We start from the raw sequence: 23,556 nt of genomic DNA, 5'->3' as shown, positions 1-23,556 counted from the left end.
ACAAAATGATGGAAATAAATAAGATAAATCCAAACAAAAGAATTTTTTTACTAGCCTTGCTAGTAATTCTCACTTGAAAATAAACAAACATAGCTAGCTAAGTGCTCCCATGTGGAATCTTCAGGAGAGCACAATCTGAAAAGAATGAAGAAAGAATAAATACCAAAATGGTGCTGCATTTAGAATATGGTGCATACAGAACAATAGCCTGTGGATGCCCAGGACACTTGACCAAGGACACAGCCATATAGTAATAGCGATAGTAATGAAATGCACAATCTGGTTTCTGATGCACAAAATACTCTTTTTAAAAAGTAAGTAATGCTTTGTAACTTGTTTTAAAAAGTAAGTAATGCTGCTTAATTTATCAATTTATCAAAATTTCACTGTAGATATTGCTTTGGATTATGCCCAAGCTGCCCACACAGCACTCTGTGTATGAAGAGCTTTTGTATCATTCGAATTCCTAACACGTAAACTCAATTTTGTTTCTTCCTACTTGCAGATTGCTCTTGGGACAGTTACAAATGTCGAGGAAGCAGTAAAGTGGATAAGTTATACTTACCTTTATGTACGGATGAGAGCAAACCCATTAGTATATGGCATCAGTCACAAGGCTTATCAGGTAGAAAATGCATGAAAGAAAGAACCTTTTTTCCAGGTTCTATAATCCTTTCCTGATGGGAGATTAAATATTTGCTGTTGCTACCTTTCCTGACATCAGCAACTCTTTTTAAGTGCTTCTAAAACACAGAAAATGTTCCGTAATACAAAATGTATCAGAAGAGCCTTCTAAATTATCTTCCCTGAGTCACCCTGATGGTTGAAAACATCATCTTTTAGGGAAAACATGGAACACAGTCAAATTAGCCACCATTACTGTACCATACATCCTTATCAAATTTATTTTTGTATATCAGTTTCTGTCAGTGTTTCAGTGCTAAGTGTAAACCTTGCAGTCTAAATGCAACTGATACAGTCAAATGCTCCTGAAGTGGGTGCATGCAGGGGTGTGTGTGTTTGAAGAAAAGTTAGTTGAGCATAATGGCTCACAGATGGAGGACCAAATTATATGTTATGTGGGAGATCTATCATTGGACATTAAGAAGCAACCATAGGGGAAATCCCACTTCGGATTGAAGCAGTGGTGACTTCAGAGCATTTCTTGATAGAAATTGCCCTCCAGGCACTGTATGAAATATAGCAGGTGCCATGTGAGTACTTTGCTTTTTTTCCTTCACCCTGGTTCAAAATGTGCCTCTTTGGACTACTTTTTAGTTTTTTAAAACGAAAAAAGTTCCAGAGTTAATCTCTCAAGTAAGATGAATCTTGACCCTAGCTTCAACTCAAACTCCCCAGTTCTCTTCTCTGTGAAATTGCTTAGATGACCTTAAGTGAGCTACACTCAGCATTAATGCAACAGTAATGCAACCTTCATTACAGAGTTGTTTTAAGGGTGGTAAAGCAATGTATGTTGAGTACTTGGAACACTCAAACTACTTTCAATTCTGTCACAAAAAAGTCATAAATTATTGTACATTATTTAACAGATTGGTGTAATTGGCATTTTTCAGTCATCATAAAAAAGTGGTATGTTATTCTGGAGTTTTCTCCTGTTCATGTTGAGAATTTTAAAGGATTGTGGTGGGGTGGGAGAGTGGGGGAAAAGTATCTTGTCCTAATGTCCAGTTTAATACTAGGCCCCAATAAACCCTGGAAAAAGCTAGGATATTGTTGTTTTTCAAAGAAAGAAAAAAACATACTTGCAGGGGTTTTTTACTGTCTTCACAAAGCAAATAAGACAGCATGCGCTATATTCCTTTTTCTCTCTCGGCTTGGCTTCGCGAATGAAGATTTAAGAAGGGTGCAATAGTCCATGTCTGCTGCAGGCTTTTACTAAAAGGTGAAACATCAGATGAAAATAAATAACACCATTCCCACAATAGTTTTGGAATTGATTTGTCTAGATCTGAATTTTAAAAATGTTCAAGAAAGAACTTTAAATCCTGTCATAGATATAAATATAGATATAAATATAGTGACTCTTTGCCTGTGTATGTGGGATACAAGGAGAAAAACTGTCCATGTCTACAAGAACCCAGCGAAGACAGAGGTCCTGTGCGTGGGCCGCGGCGCCCCGGGAAGGGAAATAGCTCTCCCGGCCTTCGACGGTGCGCTATTGAAAGCAGCGCGCCAGGTAAAGAGCCTAGGTGTTTTACTGGAGCCTTCACTATCAATGGAGGCCCAGATAGCAGCCACTGCCAAGTCAGCATTCTTCCATCTGAAGCGGGCAAGGCAGTTGGCCCCTTTCCTCGAGCGCCGGGACCTCGCAACGGTGATCCACGCAACGGTCACCTCAAGACTAGACTACTGTAATGCCCTCTACTTGGGGCTACCTCTGTGCCGGACTCGGAAGCTGCAGCTAGTGCAGAACGCGGCGGCCAGGCTGTTGTTGGGACTTCCAAAACGGGAGCATATACAGCCGGGGCTACGTGAACTGCACTGGCTGCCGATTATATACCGAGTCCAGTACAAAGTGTTGGTCGTTACCTTTAAAGCCTTATATGGCCGAGGACCCACCTACCTGAGGGACCGTCTTTCCCCATACGAACCCCAGAGAGCACTGAGGTCAGTCGGGAAAAATCTGATGACCATCCCCGGGCCGAAGGAGATTAAACATCAGAGCACCAGAGTACGGGCATTCTCGAGTGCGGCTCCTACTCTGTGGAACCGACTCCCCGAGGAGGTGCGGGCCCTGCGGAACCTTGAGCAGTTCCGCAGGGCCTGCAAGACCGTCCTTTTTAAACTGGCACATCCGGACTGTTAGGAAGATCAAGAATTAAGGAGCCGCCAATGCGGTCGGAAGATTCACACCGCAGAATAATTATATCATTGAACTGGTTTTTAATGTTAGTAGTTTCATTGTTGATGTTTTATATTGTTGGATTTAAATGTTTTTATAATATCACTGTATGTTTTGTAATACGCTGTTAGCCGCCCTGAGCCCGCTAAGGTGGGGAGGGCGGGATAGAAATAAAATTTATTATTATTATTATTATTATTATTAAGTCCCTTGCACCTACATTTTGTAGGGTGTGGGATCCAACCCAGTAACTACAACCAATTATCTTACAATACACTGGTTTTTTTAATCATTAAATCTTAAATATTATAGGAGTGCACTATTCAGCCATATTGTGATTGCAACCACAAGTACGTATCCCAACCTTTTCCCACTCTTTTGCCTGAAAACGATAACGGTTCCCCTAGTTGAACCTCGGAGTCTCTAAAATATGGCATACCCAGAGTTTCCTATTTCTTTAAACTACAAAGAAAAAGATTGCTCAGGTCCATATTTTTCTGGTGGGGACACACCTACAAGTCTGAATCTGACACAGGATAAAATGAGCAAGAGAGATGAAAAGGAATGTAAGAAATAATGCTTCAATCAGTGCCTTAATGACCATACTTGTGAACTCTTTTTAGATGGATCCAACTTTAGAGAAGCACAGAGAACAGCTAGTGATTGAAGTTGGCCGAAAGTTAGACAAAGCCCGGATGATTCGTTTTGAAGAGAGAACTGGATTTTTTTCATCAACAGATTTAGGCAGAATTGCCAGCCACTATTACATTAAGTACAGTACTATTGAGGTAATATGCAGCTTTCCTAAATATCTGATTTAAAATATAAAATCTTGATGCTGCGTTTCATAGCATTGTATTGTAACAAAGTAACTAGTTTCAGTGTTTTCCCAAAGTTACATGCTTTTAAATGCAATAGGGAAAAATGTTAGCGTGCATTTTCTTTCTGTAGAAGGATGATTGAGATACCAAAAGTTTATAAACAGCAGTGAGTTTGTGAACAGGTTTTGTGATCTTATTTAGCATATAGTAAGTTCTATATTGTCTGAATACAAGTATTAGAATGCTTATGCACACATAAAAAGGTAAAGGTAGTCTTCCCTGTGCAAGTACTGAGTCATAGAGATGTGCAAATATAAAGAAGTTTGAATGTATTAAGATGCGTTCAGAAGATCTTAGTTGGAATGAGTTGCCCCTTTGAATCTTCGTTCCAATTTTGATTATTTTAAATGCATCTAACATTGTTAAATACAATAACATATTTCAATATATTCTAGCTAATTATTCAACCCAAATACATGTACATTGTACACATGTTCAGCTTGATACTTTACATGATAAATTTTTTTCATAGATGAGAAAACACCTCATGTTTATGCTGTAACCTGGATGCTATTTATTATGTGAGCTGTTATAAGAATAGGGTTTTTTCTTTAGTTCATTAGTTAGTCTTGCTTACTGTCAAGATTGAAGCTATTGCAAAATATTTTAAACAGCAAACCTGAGTTTCTTCTTTTTACAGACTTTCAATGAACTGTTTGATGCTCATAAAACAGAAGGTGATATTCTTGCTATAGTGTCTAAAGCAGAGGAATTTGAACAGATCAAGGTAAGAATGCACAAAAAAACTGTGAAAAGAAAAACCCTCCAATATTTTCCTTCAGCTGAAAACTCTTGAGTTCATGAAAGTGCACCTAAAATTGTGTATAAATCCTTGTGGTATATTTTCAATGAAGTATTATGGAAACTAAACTATGTAACCCGCCCTCAGCCTGTCCTACAGGAAGGGCAGGCTAAAAGTAGAATAAAATAAATAAATAAACTATAAGATTCCAGATTATTTACTTATATGTTTATTTAGTTCCTTTATACCCACTTTTCACTACAGTAGGGACCGAAAGTGGCTTGCAACATTGTCCCCTTCTCTATTTTGTCCTGACATCAACCCTGTGACTGGGCCAAGGTCACCCAGCAAGGTTCAGACATGGGTCTCCCAGATCTTAGATACTAAAGTTCAGTTGTAGATTCTTTCCATGCGTGTGCTTTTGGCACATGAGAGCTCCAGGGTGTTCATGAGCACACATATGTTTTAGCTGGGGCTCCTTAAGTGTGTTAGATTGGATTACTGATATACAGAATCAAGGTTTTGTTGGTTTGTTTTGCTTTCCCGTAATCAGTGGCTGATTAATTATTGTGCTGTGGGAAATCATCATATCATGTTTCAGAAACACACTGTGAAATTAGGTAAATGAGTTCTAAACAAATGGCAGAAAGATTCCTTCTGCTAGTAGATAAAAATTGACCTTGTAGTAGATATTAGGATGTTTTCTCATTGTAACTGAAACATCAGCCACTGGTGCCTTTTTTCACACAAGAGCTGTGTACAAGTGCTAGTGTAACAAGAGGTCTGATGTTAACAAACTGTTCTGCAGTTAACAGAAACGGTTCCTCTTGAAATGAGATAATTGGGGAGTGATTGAAAAGTCCCTCAAATAGTTCAAGTGATAGTTGTAGCTTTTCAGCTCTGACTTCATAGAAAATGGGTTGATTGGCATCTGATGGAAATGGCCTCCATGTGGTTTCCTGCACTGACAAACATTTATCCTCTTTAAATAAGTTTTAGACTAATAGACTTTGGAGAAATCAAAAGATATGTAGATTTATGCTGTTTTGCAAGTAGGAGAGAGAATGTAAAATATTATGCATTATTCAAACTCTAGATATGAATATTTCTTTACTTGTATTAAGACTTAATCTTATTAACAGTGAAAACCTTAATACCATGAATCATAGTACTTCAGAGTTTTGAGCTAAGGACATAATATGCCACATGCAAACTATATGACTTTAATGAATGCATTTAATGTTAATTCAAGTTTGCCCTAATCCAGAAGGACAGAGGTCCTACTCTGGTCAAATAAAAAAGGAAATCTCATCAGGTGGAAGATGGTAAAGTCAGAAGATTTAATTTTCGAGGCGTATCACTTTTTTGTGTGTCAATGGCAACCTTAGTAAAAGGTGATGCATAATGAAATGCAATTGTGTCATTATTAAGATATTTTCAATTAAGATTCGATTAACTAGTGTTGGAAGACTTGTTCCCCCCCCCCCTCCAGAAACTGTAGATTGTTTAAAAACACAGTTATTGAGAGATAATTACCATTTAATTTTAATGTTGCAGCCTTAACAAGATGCACCAGTCTTTTCATAGTCTATTAAATTGCCTTTCAGGTGAGAGAAGAAGAAATAGAGGAACTTGAAGCCTTGCTGTGCGAGTTCTGTGAACTTCCCACTCCTGGTGGTGTGGAGAACAGTTATGGGAAAATAAACATCCTCCTACAGACCTATGTTAGCCGAGGAGAGATTGACAGTTTTTCTCTTATTTCAGATTCAGCTTATGTTGCACAGGTAAAAAAGAAAAAGAAAAACTTTCTTTTTCAGTGCTTTGTATTACATAAACAGATCTGCATTTTCAGTCCCATATATCCATGTAGATTTGCTCCAGAAACCCAGAGACTATAGGCTTTCTTTTTTAAAAAAAAAAAAGTGAAATAGTGGCTTTCCAGCCCCTCATCCACAGGGAACCTTTTTACATTATTCTGGTGTTGAGGAACCCCTGACATATACACCAAAAACCCCTGATGTTGCAGACAGTAACAGGTTATGTTCTCCGGTGTGTACTCTTGGTTTAAAAGGAGTGTCAGACTTCACACCCAGTTCTTTGCTCTGTGTCAACTCAAAGCTTGGCAAAATTATAGTGGCAGGTGAATAGTTCTTGGAGAAAACTGTCTGCTAAAGAAAGATTGAAAATTCTTGCTATGTATCCAAAATATGCTGTCAGTTTTGTACTGTTCCTATTTTTTGTCTTTTAGTTGAATTTCTGAGCTGCTATTCTATTAGAAGACAATTCAGTTTCCAAAGTTAAAAAATCAACCAAGTTAAAAAATAAACTTATAAACAAAAGGAAATGTTCCATAATGCAATTTTGCAGAGATGCAGCTGCAATAAAAAATATTTTAAACATAAACCATATCTGCAATGGCTAACGATAGATTTTTCAGTTAGCAATAGAAACTGCAAATATGCTAACTGGATTTGTCAAGGGAGTGCATTTTATAATATGAACACAACAGAAAAGTGTGTTTATTATGTTAAATCCTCTGTGCAGCACAGTGCATAAAGTATGCAGTTCTTTTTGCTTTTGTTCTGCAGAATGCAGCGCGTATTGTTCGAGCCCTTTTTGAAGTAGCTCTCCGTAAACGGTGGCCTGCAATGACTTACCGATTGCTAAACCTCAGCAAGGTTATTGACAAGCGATTGTGGGGTTGGGTCAGTCCTTTGCGACAGTTCTCAGTCCTGCCTCCACCAGTCCTTACAAAACTGGAGCAAAGAAACCTCACTATTGACAAGCTGAAGGACATGAGGAAAGATGAAATAGGTAAGATGCAGAGGAAGTGATAAATTTCTTCATCTCAAACATTTTATCTCTTTTTCCTCTAACTTTATTTTTAAATTTTATTTCTATCACTATCCCCACCACATGTCCAGCGTTTATTTTAAAAATGTCTATCCATATTCGATCCCTATCCTTAAATTAACAGAGGGCCACATTTTGACTTTTGGCCACTCCTTTATTTCGGAGGCAGACCACCTGACCCACAGTGGCAGAGTGTCCATAAGTGGGACTAGGCCTCACTTTCTCTGTACTCAAATATCTGAAGTGGTTACAGTGCATTCAAATGATGTCAGGTGGTTTCATCATTGTCCACAACCAATAGTAAAACAGTCCAAGTATACCTTCTCCCTGGAGGAGCAAGTGCCATCTTCTTGCCCTTTTCTTCTTTTGGAATATTAGATACAGAGACTCAAACAGAGATAGGGAATATGCAAAAAAGAAAAATTTCTACTACCAAAGAACAGCTTACTGTTTCTTTTAAGTATATAATAGCAATAACAGAGTCTTTTACTGTAACTCTCCTCAGAAGTATAAGGAAAGGCACTGCAGGCTTCTTCAAAAATAAAGCTGTTCCCACCTGAACTTTCCAAATGATCTGTACATCAAAGCAGTAGAGTTTCTTGAGCTCAACAGATATGTGTCTCAAGACATGCTGGCTTCCTCCAGGCCCTGAAAACCATCACAATTACACTGTGCCTTTCGATCTGCACTACTGCATGATTCTGTCATTGCTTTTTATGCCCCCTTTGAGGCTGTGAACAAGGAAGAATGGAGTAAGCCAACAAGATCCAAAACTGTTCCTCGGATATTCAAGAAGTTCTAATTGCCAACAGATGTCATGTCTCACCTTCACATTCCTATGGCAGATGCCCCTGTTGTTGCTTTCTCATACAAGACTGTTCCTCCACTGACTCAAATGACATAACATTAGACCAGAACAACTCTAGGGTAAAGAAATGATGTTATGTAGAGGTTCAGCTGTGTAGACATGCACTGCTTTATTGGTGTTTGTCAGAGCAGCTTTCATGTCTATTTGAAAATGTATGCCACTTTCCACTTTCTGCCTAAGCAGTTTATAATAAGCATCTGTTTAGAATAATGAATAACAGGAATAGCAATTAAAACTAGATTTCAAAATATTTACCCCAAATTTAAGCTTTCTGTCTATCACACAGAAATAGGGTTGCCAATCCTCAGTTGGGATTCCCTGGTTTGGAGGCCCTCCCCAATTCAGGGTTATCAAAAAGTGGGGGGAAGGGTTGAATGTTCGCTGGGTACTCCATTATACTTTATGGAGACCAGTCCCCACAAGGTATAATGGAGAATCAATCTGTGGGTATCTAGGGCTCAGGGGAGGGGCTGGTTTTTTTAGGTAGTGACACCAAATTTTCAGCATAGCATCTGGTGCCTATCTCCAAAAAAACCTCCCCAAGTTTCAGAAAGTGAGCCCCAAAAGAAAGTTCCCCCATCCTCCTGTGAGCCCAAAAGAAAGTGCCCCCATCTTCCATTATTTCCAGTGAAGGGAAGGCATTAAAAAGGAGTGTGGTCCCTTTAAATGTGATGACCAGAACTCCGTTTGAAGTTCCGTCATGTTTGTCACAACGTTGCTCCTGACTCCACCACCAAAGTCCCCAGATATTTTCTAAGTTAGACCTAGCAACCCTACATAGAAATCAAATAAATGTCCCTTCAGCAGACTGGACATTAGCAAAAGACAGAAATAAATATGTTTTATGGGTTCTATTAAATACCATTAAAGAAGGAGTGCTAGTAACATCTCTTAGAAGACTATTCCACAAAAGAGCAGCAGCGATGGAAAATAAAAGCCAGTGTGCTACAGTAAGACCATGATCCATATTCAGCATCTTAACTCTCACAATGCTTACTGGATGAACTGGGGCCTATCGCATTATCTTAGCCTAACCTAATGTATAATATAAAATGATGATCAGGGAAAATAACATATACAGGTCTTTGGAGGAAAATTGGGATAAATATGTACTAAATAATAATAAAAGTTTCATTTCTTATAGACACCAAATGCCCTGGTAGAAGAAGCAAATAGAAGAGCCCACTGAGAACTGACACTTGGGTTCACGCCAGGGAACATAGTTCTTCATGAAGGGCAAAGACATGCTCTCTGTTCCTAATCTTCCAGTATCTTTCAGCAGTGGTCATAATGCTTTGTCCTACTTGACAGACTCTTTATGCTATGCAATATAAATGGAAGCAGAATCTCTCACATCCAGCTTGGTCAGGTACAATGTATCACTGTAGAGATGGTCACAGACCCGAATACCGAACTAAAATCTGGCCCGAATTTTACCTTGTTTGAGGTTCAGACAGCTCGGTTAGAAAGTCACATGTTCGGACCAGGAAGTCACTGAACTTTCTGCCCAGTTCGGAACCTATTGTGTACTCTCGGCAAAGAAACTCCGCCCATGGAGTTTAATGCCGAAAAGTGGGTATGGGTGGGATATTTCCAGCCATCAAAGGACCAGTAGTGGCAGTCTGAAGCTGACAGGCATGTCTGATTTCCAATGGCAGGCATCGATCTAACTTCCTCAGGTTTGAGGGGGAGGGGGTTGGGATGTATATAATCACTGGAAGCGCATTCCTGTCCTCTGTTTGCGTCTGGGTTTTGCGAGTCTTGTCCTCCTTGTGCCACGCATGAAAGAATATCTTTTGGTGGACTGAGAGGGGAGAATACTGGGGTGGGTGGAGAAACCTGTTGAATCTCCTGGCCTCTATACAAACTGCCAGAGTAAAAGCATCACCTCTCTCTTTTTTTCTCTTTTCCTTGCATTCAGAGCTACATTTCTTCCCCCACCCCAGTCTTTTTTTTTGCTGTGAGGAGTGGGAAACGTGGATAGATTTTTTTTCTATTAAAACATGTTTTTGATTTGAGGGTGGACTGTTATCTTTTGTGGGTTCTGAAAACTGCCCTTTTCTCTGCATTCTGGCTGTGGGGTCCCCTTTCTGCTGCTCCAAAAAGCACCCTGTTTCTTCCTGCGTTGCTTGAGTCTCTGCCTGGGCAGGGGCTGGGGGCGGGTATCTTCTCTCCTCTTCCACTCAGGCGCCCAAACTACCTACAGATTTCTGGGGGACCTGGCTAAATGTCCTCTTCCTGGGCTGTGGGGTACCCTTTCTGCTCCTCCAAAAAAGTATCCTTTCTCCTCTGCCACATATTCCCACACATTTCCTTAGCTAGTCCACCAATGCCTCCTCTCACAGCAGTGCAGTGAGTCCCGGTTGCCAGGCTTGGTTGTCCCTGTCACCTTCCCATTTAGGAAGGGAGGCTTGGCCCCAATCAGTCATCATGTCACCAGGGCTTTTCATATGTTCAAAAGGGCTGAGTGGCTGGTCCCAGGAAGACACAGCCACCTGCAGCCATGTGGGTGGTCCCTGGAGAGGTACTCTGGGAGTCTGATGCCTGTAGCTTAACCAGATCCACACTGTAGTGTCTCAAACTGGCACTGGACAACTCCCTCAAAAACAGTTTCCTGAAGGCACCTTGCTTGGTGGTCTGCTATTTGGATCCCCCCAAATCTGACGTGCATGTAATAATAATAATAATAATAATAATAATAAATTTTATTTCTACCCCGCCCTCCCCGCAAAGCGGCTCAGGGCGGCTAACAGTAAGTAATATATTAACATAAATAGTAAAACATTAGATTAGCAATTAAAATTACACATATAAAAACCCGTTAATTCAGTTAAAATACTTAATTTACATTACATTATATATATATCTGGCAGTAATAGCTGTTCTGGCGCTGAATCTGCCAGTTTAAATGGTGTTAGAGATGGCGGTTCTTCGTTCATTGCAACTCAGCAGTCCGTATCATTATAGGCGTGTCTAAAAAGGGCAGTCTTGCAGGCCCTGCGGAACTGGTCGAGGTTCCGCAGGGCCCGCACCTCCTCCGGGAGCTGATTCCACAGTGCAGGTGCCGCAACTGAAAAGGCTCGTACTCTGGTGTTTTGGGGTTTGGCCTCTCTCGGCCCAGGGATGGTCATTTTGTTTTTACTTGCTGACCTCAGTGCCCTCTGGGGTTCATACGGGGAGAGACGGTCCCTTAGGTAGGCAGGTCCTCGGCCATATAGGGCTTTAAAGGTAATAACCAACACTTTGTACTGGACTCGGTAGATAACTGGCAGCCAGTGCAGTCCGCGCAGCCCCGGCTGTATGTGCTCCCATTTCGGGAGCCCCAATAACAGCCTGGCCGCCGCATTCTGCACTAGCTGCAGCTTCCGAGTCCGGCACAGAGGTAGCCCCAAGTAGAGGGCATTACAGTAGTCCAATCTTGAGGTGACCGTTGCATGGATCACTGTTGCGAGGTCGCGGCGTTCCAGGAAGGGGGCCAACTGCCTTGCCCGCTTCAGATGAAAGAATGCTGACTTGGCAGTGGCTGCTATCTGGGCCTCCATTGATAATGAAGGCTCCAGTAAAACACCCAGACTCTTTACCTGGCGCACTGGTTCCAATGATGCGCCGTCGAAGGTTGGGAGAGCTATTTCCCCTCCCTGGGCGCCGCGACCCACGCAAAGGACCTCTGTCTTCGCTGGGTTCAACTTCAACCCACTCAATCTAAGCCACGCCGCTACAGCCTGCAAGGCCCGATCCAGGTTCCCTGGGGCGGAGCCAGGCCGGAGCCAGGCCACATGTAACATGTGGGCTCATTAAAAAATTATATACTTTCAACTTTTGACAAGTCTTTATTAGACAATCTTATGTCAAAAATCCCATTAAGAAAGGAGGTTAAACAAGGTTGTGTGTTGGTCCCCTTTTTGTTTAACCTCTTTCTTAATGATCTTGCTCCCTTTTTGTCAGATACTGGAGGGTTACTCCAGGGAGGAACTATGTGCGTTGAAGGCCTCTAGCTCACCCAGGTCAGTTTTTGTCACTCCTGAACCAGCAGAAGTGACATCCCATTGAACAGCATTGCACTGAATGACCTTTTTTAGGGGTCTGTAACTCAGCCCCCCGAAGTCCAATGTGGACCAAACTTGGTGGGTACATTGAAGAGAATGATCTGGAGACAACCTGCCATTTTGGAGCCTCGAAGCCCTGTGAGGGGCTTTTTAAAAACCAGACTAGTTCGCGGCTGTGGTTTGGTTCACTAACTGGACCAGGAACCGATCCAGTTCTGTTTGTGAACCGAACCAGCATTTTCTGATCTGTGCCCATCCCTATATCACTGTAACTGAAAAGTGGATCTCTTTTCTAAAGCAAATTCCACAGGAGTTTTCTTTGCTGCACTGAAGCTGTTCACAGATCATTCTTGAAACAAAGAACAGGAAGAAAACTCTCCCAGTCCCATGATTCCATATAAGAAGAACTATAAGGACAACAGGACTTGAAAGTGTTTCAAGTTTCTTAATTAGAAGTATTTTCAATACTTTTGTTCTTTATTGTCCTAATCTATCCTTATGGAACAGAAGAGATTTCAAAATGAGATGTCAGTTCTTTTCCAGGAATATGGGACTATTTGGAACACTTCATTCTGGCAGGAAGCTATGATACTCCAATGCTTCTTGACTTAAAGGACAGTCTTCTGTCTTGATCTAGTAGAAGTGATAGCTTTTTGGGTTCTCAGAATAATGAAGAAAGGTCATCGCAGACAAGCAGATAAGCAATCAGTGAGGACTGTCTCCTGGAATTTGTTTAATTGTTTAGGGACAAGTTTGTCCTAGTCCCTAGTTTAAAAAATCAAGAAAAAAATCTCCATTTATTTGCAAGGCAATTTAACACCTTGGGTATTAAGCCATGAAGCTGGCCTTGGGAGGAGATATCTTCTCAAGGATGTGTTCCGTTTTGTGGTCCTCCAGTGTTAAAGAAATCAGGTGATACCAGGACAATCATATTTCAAAATAGATCTTACATCTCACAAAAATGTTTTCGTAGCAAAAAAAAAAAAATCAAAATCAGTCTTGAGGAGTGCAAGGAAAGAGGATGTTCTCACCTTACCTGACTGCAGCTTATTTCCATATTTTGAGTAATCCTGTGTATTGTCGTTAGCTAAGAGTCAGCTGCTATCAGAACCAGTTTCAGTACTGAATGTTGTCATTTAGCCTAACCTTAACATGCATATTTCTACTGATATATTTGTGACCTCGGTTACAAAAATGCATATAAAGGGGGTCATCCATTTTCCCAACAAGGGGCAAGGTCTGCAGCTTGAGGAAACTTCAGCATTTACAGAGCCAAAGGTTTCTAGCAAATGTCCAAGAGAGTTCAAGTGCAAAGCTTTCTTCAGCTGGGAATGGTGATAGACCCAGGAAGCAGCACCATTACTTTAATATAAAAGGAAGTATTTCCTTTTATTTCTCTTTCTTCAAAGATCAGGAAAAGAGCACTACAGTTTCAGTCATTGGATGATCTCTAGTCATGATGGTTTCATCTCTAACTTGCCTTCCTTGGGCCCTCCTATGTTCCAGGCCCCCTCAAGAGTTAGGTGGCCTTGTGGCAGTATATCTGCAAGACATGGTTTGTTGTGGGGGCAAAGAGAGTTGAAGAAGTCACAGTAGATGCTGGCCTTGGCAACTGTGGAACCCACTACACAAAGTCTTTCACTCAGGTAAAGTAGTCTTAACATGATGCTACTCTCAGGCTTGCCTACATGTTGGAGTTATTATCAAGATAAAAGGGGTAATCTCTTCATTAGCCTGAGCTCCTAGCATCTTAACAAATGTTTTTCCCCTCCTGAATGGATCTACACATTTCTTTAGTTTATTTATTTTCAAAATTTACATCCTTTCTTCTGCCCCACTTGAGTAGCAAGGCAGCCAAAAGCTAAAATAAGCATTATAAAAATACATCAAACAAAGAATTAAAAGCAAAATTAAAACGCACATTAAAAATGAAAAGCAATAATTAAAGCACAGGCAGGAAGGAGGGGTCCCTGACAGAACCCCAGATGAAATGAAAAGGAAGACACTCATGGAAGACAGTGAAATAAAATGACTGAAGACTATCACTGGGAAGAGAGTTCCATAGTTTGATACAACAACTGTAAAGGACATTGCTTGGGTTGCCATCTGCCTAATCTCAGAAGGGGGGGGGGATACCAACATTAGAGCCTTGGAACATGACTGTAGGGGCCAAGTAGGTTCTTGCAGGAGTAGGCAGTCCTTCAGGTATGCCAGCCCTAAACTGCATTTTGCCCAGATCCAAAAATACTATATGTTTTACCCCTTTCTTAACCAAAGAAGGGGAGATGATGAACAGTAGATTTTCCAGAGTGCAGCCCATACTGCAGGCCAATTATCACAATACAGTATATTGCTAACATTTCAGAAATACTTTTTTCATGATTAATGAAAGTATGGAATTGTGGGAATAGGGTACTTGCAAGGTTGTACCAGAACCAAAGAATAGGTGCTTTGGTGCTGAACTGAGTCTATAGTTGCCACCCCAGCTTATTGCAGTTAGTATTATCATTGTTTATAGCTTCCCATAATTTTGAGTTGATTCATAAACCTATGTTCTTGTCTCAGTGACTGTTGTGATTGTGTGAAATTTCTATTAGAGATGCTCCTCACTGGAGGTATGACTTTTGAAGCTGTTTCATTCAAGAAGGCTCTGTTCTCTCCAGTGTGAATTGCTTTGTATATTTATATTGTAAAAAGTACAAAAATGTGTCCTTCATTAAATAAGGTCAGGTTTTGTGTTTGTTGAAGGTACATTGTAGATTTTAAGTGCTAGGTCGAAAAGTCATAGGGAGAAAAAGGAGCTGGCTCGAAACCCTATGTTGTGGTGTAAATTCTTAACAGTTATTTAACCCATTAGTAACACCTAGGTGGAGCATTAAGGATAGGTTTCTGAGCTGTAATAACTAATTCAAGTTAAATATTCAAGCATGCTAGGTCAAGAGAGTCAGTTAATTTACCCTGAAACAACAAACAAGCAGGTATAATATTCTTCTCCAGAGGCCCTTTTAACAGTCTGATATGTGATTCCCCACTCCTACCTCCCCAATTACAGTGAATGCAAATGTGTGTCAAGCTGTACTTATTTTGCAGGTCACATGCTGCATCATGTGAATATTGGATTAAAGGTCAAACAATGTGTCCATCAAATTCCTTCCATCACAATGGAAGCTACTGTCCAACCAATCACACGTACTGTGCTCAGAGTAAGGTTGAACATCACTTCTGATTTCAAGTGGAATGATCAGGTAAAAACTCCTTGAAAAGTGAAGCCAGGGAAATATGATGAATAATTTGGGCTCAAGGTCACTACTGCAGCTTACAAATCATTAGCTAAGGAACTCTTGCTCCACCTCTGCTGGCTTGAAGGAGCAATAGCCATGCCGATTAAAGTGACCATGGGGAATTCTGGGTTCCAATTCATATGGCACTGAACCACAGTAAGGTCCTAGGGGTAAAAGAAAACCACCTGATCTTTAATATTAATAAATCTTTATTAAAGTTCACCATTATATTAACTTTTCCACTGACCCTGAGAGATTTAACACTTTTTTCCTGAATTTGGATTAGAGTAAAATGAATATAATACTTGTTTTATCCTTAATATATTGTCACTGCTGATGTTTTAACTGTTCCTAACTATTTTGAGGTGGGTTAAAAAGTCTAAAGAAAGTAATAAACATGAATCTTAGCTGTACTGTGTTGGTGAAATTCACTAAAAATATCAGAGGTACACCTATATTGACATCCAGTGTCTTGTCAAACCACCTTTGTAACATTTTACTGGTCCTTTGAATACAACAAAGTAGAAAATTTTATCATTGTGGACTGAAGTTGTAACATAAAGCACAGTTTCTCTAGGAAGCCCCCTCTTGCTACATAGGTCCATGAGACCACATAAGTAGTAGACAGAACCCATGCTTTCCTCACACAATAAATTAAATACGTTTTGCTAATGTTTGTTATATAGTGTTGCTAATGTATAGTATAGTTACGATGCATTCTGCATCATACTATTTTCTTCATTTCTATCTCTCAGTTGAAGCAATGTGATCACCAATTTACTTAACATAAAACTTGATATCTAGGATATGTGACTATTTTCTTTGTGTCCTAGGTCCATGGCACAGGTGGAGAACCCTGGTGGATCTGGGTAGAAGACCCCACCAATGATCATATTTACCATTCAGAATATTTTATTATTCAAAAAAAGCAGGTAAATCAATAAAACATATAATTATCTTACACAATGGTGTAAAGTGCTTATATAACTGAACTAGCAGAATACTAGCACCCCAACAGACAGCCTCCCCTCGGACAGTACACATTCAACCTGTGCTATGAAAGCTGCACTGGCTTCTGTTGGAGCACCAGATCCATTTCAAGGTTCTAGTTTTGATCTTCAGGGCCATTAGCTGTCAGGGACTTGAAATTTTTTTGGGACCGCCTCTCTCAATATGTCTGTGGAAGAGCATTAAACTCCAGCTATAAAAACCTTCTGGTGATCCCCAGCCTGAGAGAAATCTGGCATCCTTGACTAGGGCCAGGGACTTTTCAGACCTGGCCCCAACCTGATGGAACTCTCTGCCACAGAACATCTCTGCTTTCTGTAGGGCCTGCAAGGCAGAGATGTTCCACCAGGCATTTGGATGAGGACAGCGACATCCTGGCATTCTCATTCCCTTACCTTTCCCCTCATTCATCCACATTTCCCCACCTGGGGACTGATGGAAACTGAAATCTGTTGTCATCTTAGCTATTGTATTGCTGTATTACTGCCGTTAAGTATTTTAAATGTTGTTTTAAACCTATTATTTATTGTATTCTAGTTCTGATGTAAGTCTGCCTAAGCCCTGCTTGCAGGGAAGGACAGCTAACAAATTGAATGAAATAACAAACAAACAAACATCAATAAAACAATAAAAAACTGCAACACAGTATCTCTGGATGTTGCTTTCAGATTCATATGCTACAATTGGCTTGCTATGTAGTCATTCCCTGGCATCTCTTCAAAAACAAAATCTAATAAAAGATTTGTCCTCTCATGTGTCTGAAAGTACAATTACTTTCAGATGAAAAATCAAATGTGTTATGCTTCCTTCTATTATGCTTGTCAATACAGATTATTACTAGCAACAGTTCCATCAAAAGAAATCACTTAATAAGGAAGGACCAATTCTACAGTTTAAGCTATTTAGAATATGGGCTGTCTGTAGAGCACAAGAAATACTTTTTAAAAGAATTGGACCTTCTTTTCCATTTACAACATATTTTATAAATGCATAGGGATGATCTATATTTTTGCGTTTTCATGTATTTTCATTTTCCATAATACATGAGAACACTAGGGTAACCTAATTTTAGCCATCTGAAAACTAATGTAGTTCTGTATGATGTTTACCATAGGTCATTGCAAAAGAAACTCAGCTGCTGGTGTTTACTATACCAATCTTTGAACCACTACCATCCCAGTACTATATCCGGGCTGTGTCTGATAGGTGGTTAGGAGCTGAGGCTGTATGCATTATCAATTTTCAGCATCTGATTCTACCTGAGAGACATCCACCTCATACAGGTAATAGTGACCAGAGCTAAGAACCTGCACAATTCATGTACACTAATTTCTAGGAAAACTGTATGTCCTGAATTGTATCATTTTTGCAGTGTTGATTTCCTTCTCTGTATTGTAGTCTGTTGAGGAAAATGAAACAACAGTGCAAAAACTGTTAACTGGTTTTTAAAGAAGTTTTGTGACTAGCAAATAGTACCTTACTACATCATTCTTCCTAAAATAAATACACTGTGCTGACATAAAAGTGGTAGGATTCTCAGAAAATATTTTAATAACTGTACTATGTATTTGTTTTATTTGTTATCCCCTTCCATATCTTTTTGCAATCTTCACATTATCTAATCATCTATATGAAAGCAGTTGTCATGTAATCTTGTTTCTTCTGGACATATCAGTGAACAACATATCAGCTCCTGATGCCATTGGTAGACTCTTGTTGCGGTCATGCCTCTCTCTTTTAAAATTCAGCATACTGAATGCATTCAAAAATGTACATTTCTTACCTGTAGGTCCCTTTTTAACATGTATAAATTCACATATGAGTAGGTATTTGGCCGTTGTTCAGCTGCACAAAAACTGTCTAGCTAAACATATGTACCCCATTTATCTAATTGACTGATCAATGAATAGCATTCAAAAGAAACAAAAAGATATTTACACATCACCAGTTATGGAACCTTTAGGATTTATGGTAATTGACTGTCATTTCCATCTGGTTCCTTTGAAACAATGTATACAGAGGTCCTGCTAGACAAAGATCAAGAAAAGGCCTTTCTCCCTTTGACAGATCCCAAGAAATCACAGCATTAGTGGGGATGATGAAAGCATTCTGAAGTATCTACAAAAAGTATGTTAAGGCTTGAAGCCTTAACACATTTTATATCTTTCCAGCCCTACCTTACTGGGAAGAACGCTCAAAGGGGCACAGAAATTGTGAGCCAAACGTAACTTCAAAGAAAGCATCTGTGTAACAGAATCAATGCAAATTCCTACTAATTTGGTTGGATTCCAGTCCATTTTGGTTATGTACATCTACCAGTTCACTGTTTAGCAATCAGATGCTTCTAAAATAAGATTTTTGTATTGAAGTGTTTTAATATTATTCAGAAATTGATGCATGTTAGTTAAGTATGAGCTACACAACTTCTTGTGGTGATATTTCTTTTCCCTTCTGTTTTAGCATGGTTAACAAACTGTCTTTACTCAGACTGCCATTGGAGTCCCCTGTGGGCCATTGCTTTTCAATAGACCAAATCCATTCTTGGGAGAGTGTGTAAATGTTCCCTCATTGGACATTCACATCCAGTTAGAACTGTGAATACCAGATTTTTGTTCGTCTCGTAAAGGTTTACCATGGTATCACAATACTCACCCATTCCCTGGTTTTGGAAATAGTATCACTAGAACCTGCAAAAGCAGATTTACACCTCAGCTTACCAACAGAATAAATTGCTATAGTGATAATTCTAGCAGTTGTCTCTCAAAGTTCCACATATCGATGACTCAACGTTATCTGTAAATATGAATTTTAGACACAGGCACATAGTGTCATAGTTGGCGAAAGTCAGTATACAGAAGCTGTATCTTTTGGCAGATGTGCTAAGCAGTACTTCAGGGGTGGCAGACATGGTCTGGAGCAGAGTTGTGGCATCCGCAGTAATGTGAGGTGTTGCTTCCACATCTGACTCATCCGCCACTTCCTCGTTGATGCTAGGCTCACAGATGAGCCTAGCACAGATGAGTCTCATTGGGCTTGTGAGTGAGGTGTCAGCCTGACTCATTAGTTTCAGGTGATCCTCCTGAATTGTCAGACCCAGGTGCTGTCGGGTGGCTATGTGCATGCTCCCCCTCCTATCAAGAAGTTCCAACCATGCCCTCCGGCACCAATGCCATAGTGGCTTTGGGGATTGTCAAGGAGCTGCCATCCAGGGGTGAATCCTCAGCAGACCTAGTGCTCATGGAGTCTCAGGGCACACTATTAGCATCCAACTGTGCACTGGGACCAGCCTTAGCTGTATCCATGTTGTTGACAATGCTGTGTTGTCAGGACCAACTGGCTCAGACTTACCCATGACAGTTTGTAGTATCTGTTTCTTCTTCAAGTGTTCTTGTATTGATTTTTTCCAGATATCTGTGAGGGAATTCCCAGCCAGCATGGAACTTTTACCTACCCCTGTGCCTGTTCTGCCCTCCCACATGTTTTTGTGTGATAGGTGGCTACCAACCCCTCTAAGCTCAGCATGGCCCAAAGAGCTTTGATAAATAAATGCACCCATTGTGGGTGGAGATGATGCAGACAGACAAGTGTGAACTATGTCTGTTCTGCTTGGGAAAGGGGCATAACCAGTGGTGGGATTCAGCCGGTTCGCACCAGTTCTATAGAACCGATTCCTAAAGTTCTATTGGTTCTGAGAACCGTTTGTTGGCTGGGGGGAGGGGGGGAGAAACTGCGGCAAGGAGCGTGGCGAGCTGCAAGTCCGGGTCCTTCTGAGCCCAAATCGGAGGAGCAGCTAAGGCTCAAAGGACCCAGATACACCCCCAGAGGATCGCGGTAAACGGCAGTCTGACCTTCTGCATGCTTACTCGAAAGTAAGCCACACGGGATTCAAGGGGAGTTACTTTTAAGTAAACGCGACTAGCGGCGCAGCCGGGCAATCTAGCTGCTAGGCGCGTCAGGCTAGGTCCCAGCGAGTTCTGTAAGGCTTACTTAGGAGTAAAAGCGCACCGGTTTGCAGCCTAAACGCGCCCTGGACAGCTACAATCCTATGCTGTTGCTAAGAAATCCCATTGAGGTTTGCTCCGAACTCTGCATTCAGCAATGTTTACTCCCGAGTAAGCCCGGACTGCTCCCAACCCTCCCTGGCTGATTCTGCAGCCGCGTAGAAGACACAAAGAAGCAAACACGCAGCGCGGGGATGGGGGGGGGCGAGAAAGGAAGGTGGAATGATAGTTTGGAAATTGGTTTCGCCCCAGCCCACCTGTCCCTGCCACTCAACCCTCCTCCTCCTGGCAAAGATCGTACTCTCGTCTTACTTCTTAAATCACATATTACGTTGAGCACCAACTCCCCACCCCTGCCGAGCTGGGAGGTGTAAAGACTCTGGAGGGGGAGGGAGATGTCACGTGGGAACAGCCCGGCCGGGGACGACGGCAGTCGCTTTTCAAAGGAAATTGCCTGGCTGGCCACTTGGGCGCATTTCAATATATGGAAATGACCAGCGGCTTGTGCAATAAATCAACACTCAAGACTTTTGGTCATTTTTTCCCTCCTCTCTGTCCTTCAGTTTTCTCATTCTTTCTTTCCTGGGCACATCAGCAAGCCATTGCATCACCGATTCCCCGATTCTCTATTAATTTCCCTCGTCTTTCCTTATTAGTGTCATCATCATCAATAGCAGCTAGCTCAAGCATTATAGCAATTTGGTCCCCAAACAAGCGGGACTTTTGTGTAACTTGTTATTTCAGATGGCGAATATTGTGTAGTTAGACATCCCCTTTTTTGTTAGATTGATTGCAAACTTAAGACGCAAAAGGAGTCCTCCAAAAACTGCAGGAAAGTTTTTTTGTTTGCTTGTTTAGAAAATGCTTTTTAAAAAGCATTGTGTGCGTTGGCCCCATGCATATGAGGTCTTGGAAGTTTTTTTAAAGACCTGAGGTTTGGAATTGTTTTGCATTTTTGCAATCCCTACGCGGAAAAGGTGTAGTATATTGGCGTATGCAACCAGGCAATGCTATCAGTAGGAAAAGGATGAGAAATAAGCGTGCACGGAGTTTCTTGCCCAAAGGGGACTTCACTTTAGCTTAGTCAGAATTTTTCAACTCCAGCCCCTCCCCCATTTTACATAGCTTTGCCTTTCTTGTACAACGTTCTGTGAAACGTTAGCCACCATTTACCCAATTAAATGCCTGATCCTAGAGTGTTTGCATGCCTCACTGCTGTAATTTGCTTCCCGGAAAACATGCATAGGATAACCTAACAGTGCATAGTAGGAATCAAGCAGCACCTTTAAGACCAACTAAGTTTTATTCAGAATGTAAGCTTTGTTGGTTTTAAAGGTGAAACTTGACTCCTACTTTGTTCTACAGCTTCAGACCAACACAGCTGCCCACCTGGTTCTAAAAGTGCATGTTTCCTTGGAAGTAAATTCCACTGAAGGGTGGGGCGGGGAGTCAACTCTAAAATTTGCAGGGGAGAGTAGGGGAATATCAGTTCTGTTACTTACAACACCAGTACTTGAAATCTGTTTACACATTCAGCTGCAAATTGGCAGGTGCTGAAAAAAGTAGAAAGATGGTCCAGACCAAAGATCTGAAGTCCAAAATCCAGTTTCTTGCAGAGGTCAGCAAGATCTCATCTTGAAGCTCCAAACAGAACAGGCCCCACCTCTACCCAGAGTCTGCTAATCAGAATTTAGAGTCTCATTTAACTATTGTTGCTAACAGCTATTAATAGAACTATCATCCATGGATTAGTCTAGTTCCCATTCAAAAGCAACTAGTGGCAATCACTTTATTTTGTGACAATCAATTCCATGTTTATTATGCTTTTGGCTCTCCATCCTGAGTCTACCAAACATCGATTTCATTGGACATCCCACATTCCTGTGTTATGAGAGGGTATTGAATAATTTCTCTCTGTCCTGTACAGGCCATGCACCAATTTTATGAACTTCTGGCATGCCTCTTCCCCACTTAGTAATGATGTAGGTGCATGTGTGAATCAGACTTCAAGTGTGTGAATTGAATCCATTCAAAAGTGTAGCATTTGAGATAATGTAACATGGTGTTCACCCTGACCACCATGGCCCAGGCTAGTCTGATGTCGTCAAATCTCAGAAGCTAAGTATGGTCAGCCATGGTTAGTGCTTGAATGGGAGACCACCAAGGAAGTCCAGGGTCATTATGCAGAAGTAGGCAGTGGCCCAGCTAGCCTGATCTTATCAGATCTCAGAAGCTAAGCAGGGCTGGCCTTGGCTAGTATTTGGAAGGGCGACCTCCAAGGAATGCCAGGGTCCTGATGCAGAGGGAGTGGCAAACTGCCTCTGAAACATCTCTTGATTAAAAAACAAGTCTATCTTGTCACCTAGTGGTGCATAATGCTAAAAGAGCTAGAACTTCTGGCTGCCAGACAATCTTAGGATTTCCTGGCTATACTACACACAATGCATCATCATCATCTGGCAGTGTGGTAATATTACCAGATCCTAAGATTGTCTGGCAGTCAAAATTCTAGCTCTTGTAGCATTATGCACCACTATGTAGTGAGCTAGACTTTTTTAAAGGCAAGAGACATTTCAGAGGCAGTTTGCAGTTGCTGCCTCTGCGTCATGCCCCTGGTATTCCTTGGAGGTTGCCCTTCCAAATACTAACCAAGGCCAGCCCTGCTTAGCTTCCAAAAACTGACAAGATGGGGCTATCCTGGGCTATCCAGGGCAGGGCAGGGAGTGGGACATAAATGAAGTAAACAAATAAACAGGCATTTTAAAGTGTATAAATGCAAGGATTGATCACATTTTTTACTTCACCCTTTGTCCAAGGAGTTCAGGGTAACCACATATGGTTCTCCCCTAGTCCATTTCACACTCAGGACAACTTTGTGAGGTAGATTAGGCTGAGAGATAGTGACTTGGCACAAGATTACCCAGTGGCAAATCACCTCTATTCATCAGTTGGTTGTGTAAGATCCTTGACCATTTTGGGGATACTCTTCATGTCTCCCAGTTCAAGGGGAGCC

General features: G+C 41.1%; 1 protein-coding gene across 2 annotated transcripts in view; it reads left to right on the top strand.

The window, feature by feature from the left end:
- Positions 1 to 23,556, top strand: part of ASCC3 (activating signal cointegrator 1 complex subunit 3) — a 407,532-nt gene that overhangs the window by 248,270 nt on the left and 135,706 nt on the right. For both annotated transcript variants that reach the window (XM_060237502.1, XM_060237501.1), the window contains exons 17-24: positions 506 to 625; positions 3,487 to 3,651; positions 4,385 to 4,471; positions 6,094 to 6,270; positions 7,075 to 7,300; positions 15,344 to 15,498; positions 16,368 to 16,466; positions 17,657 to 17,825. In XM_060237502.1, the coding sequence (XP_060093485.1) occupies positions 506 to 625; positions 3,487 to 3,651; positions 4,385 to 4,471; positions 6,094 to 6,270; positions 7,075 to 7,300; positions 15,344 to 15,498; positions 16,368 to 16,466; positions 17,657 to 17,825 (1,198 nt within the window). The remainder of the gene's footprint in view (positions 1 to 505; positions 626 to 3,486; positions 3,652 to 4,384; positions 4,472 to 6,093; positions 6,271 to 7,074; positions 7,301 to 15,343; positions 15,499 to 16,367; positions 16,467 to 17,656; positions 17,826 to 23,556) is intronic.

The sequence above is a fragment of the Heteronotia binoei genome, chromosome 1, assembly GCF_032191835.1.
Source record: "Heteronotia binoei isolate CCM8104 ecotype False Entrance Well chromosome 1, APGP_CSIRO_Hbin_v1, whole genome shotgun sequence".
Lineage (NCBI taxonomy): Eukaryota > Metazoa > Chordata > Lepidosauria > Squamata > Gekkonidae > Heteronotia > Heteronotia binoei.
The sequence above is the reverse complement of the archived record's forward strand: the minus strand, read 5'-3'. Positions and strand labels throughout refer to the sequence as shown.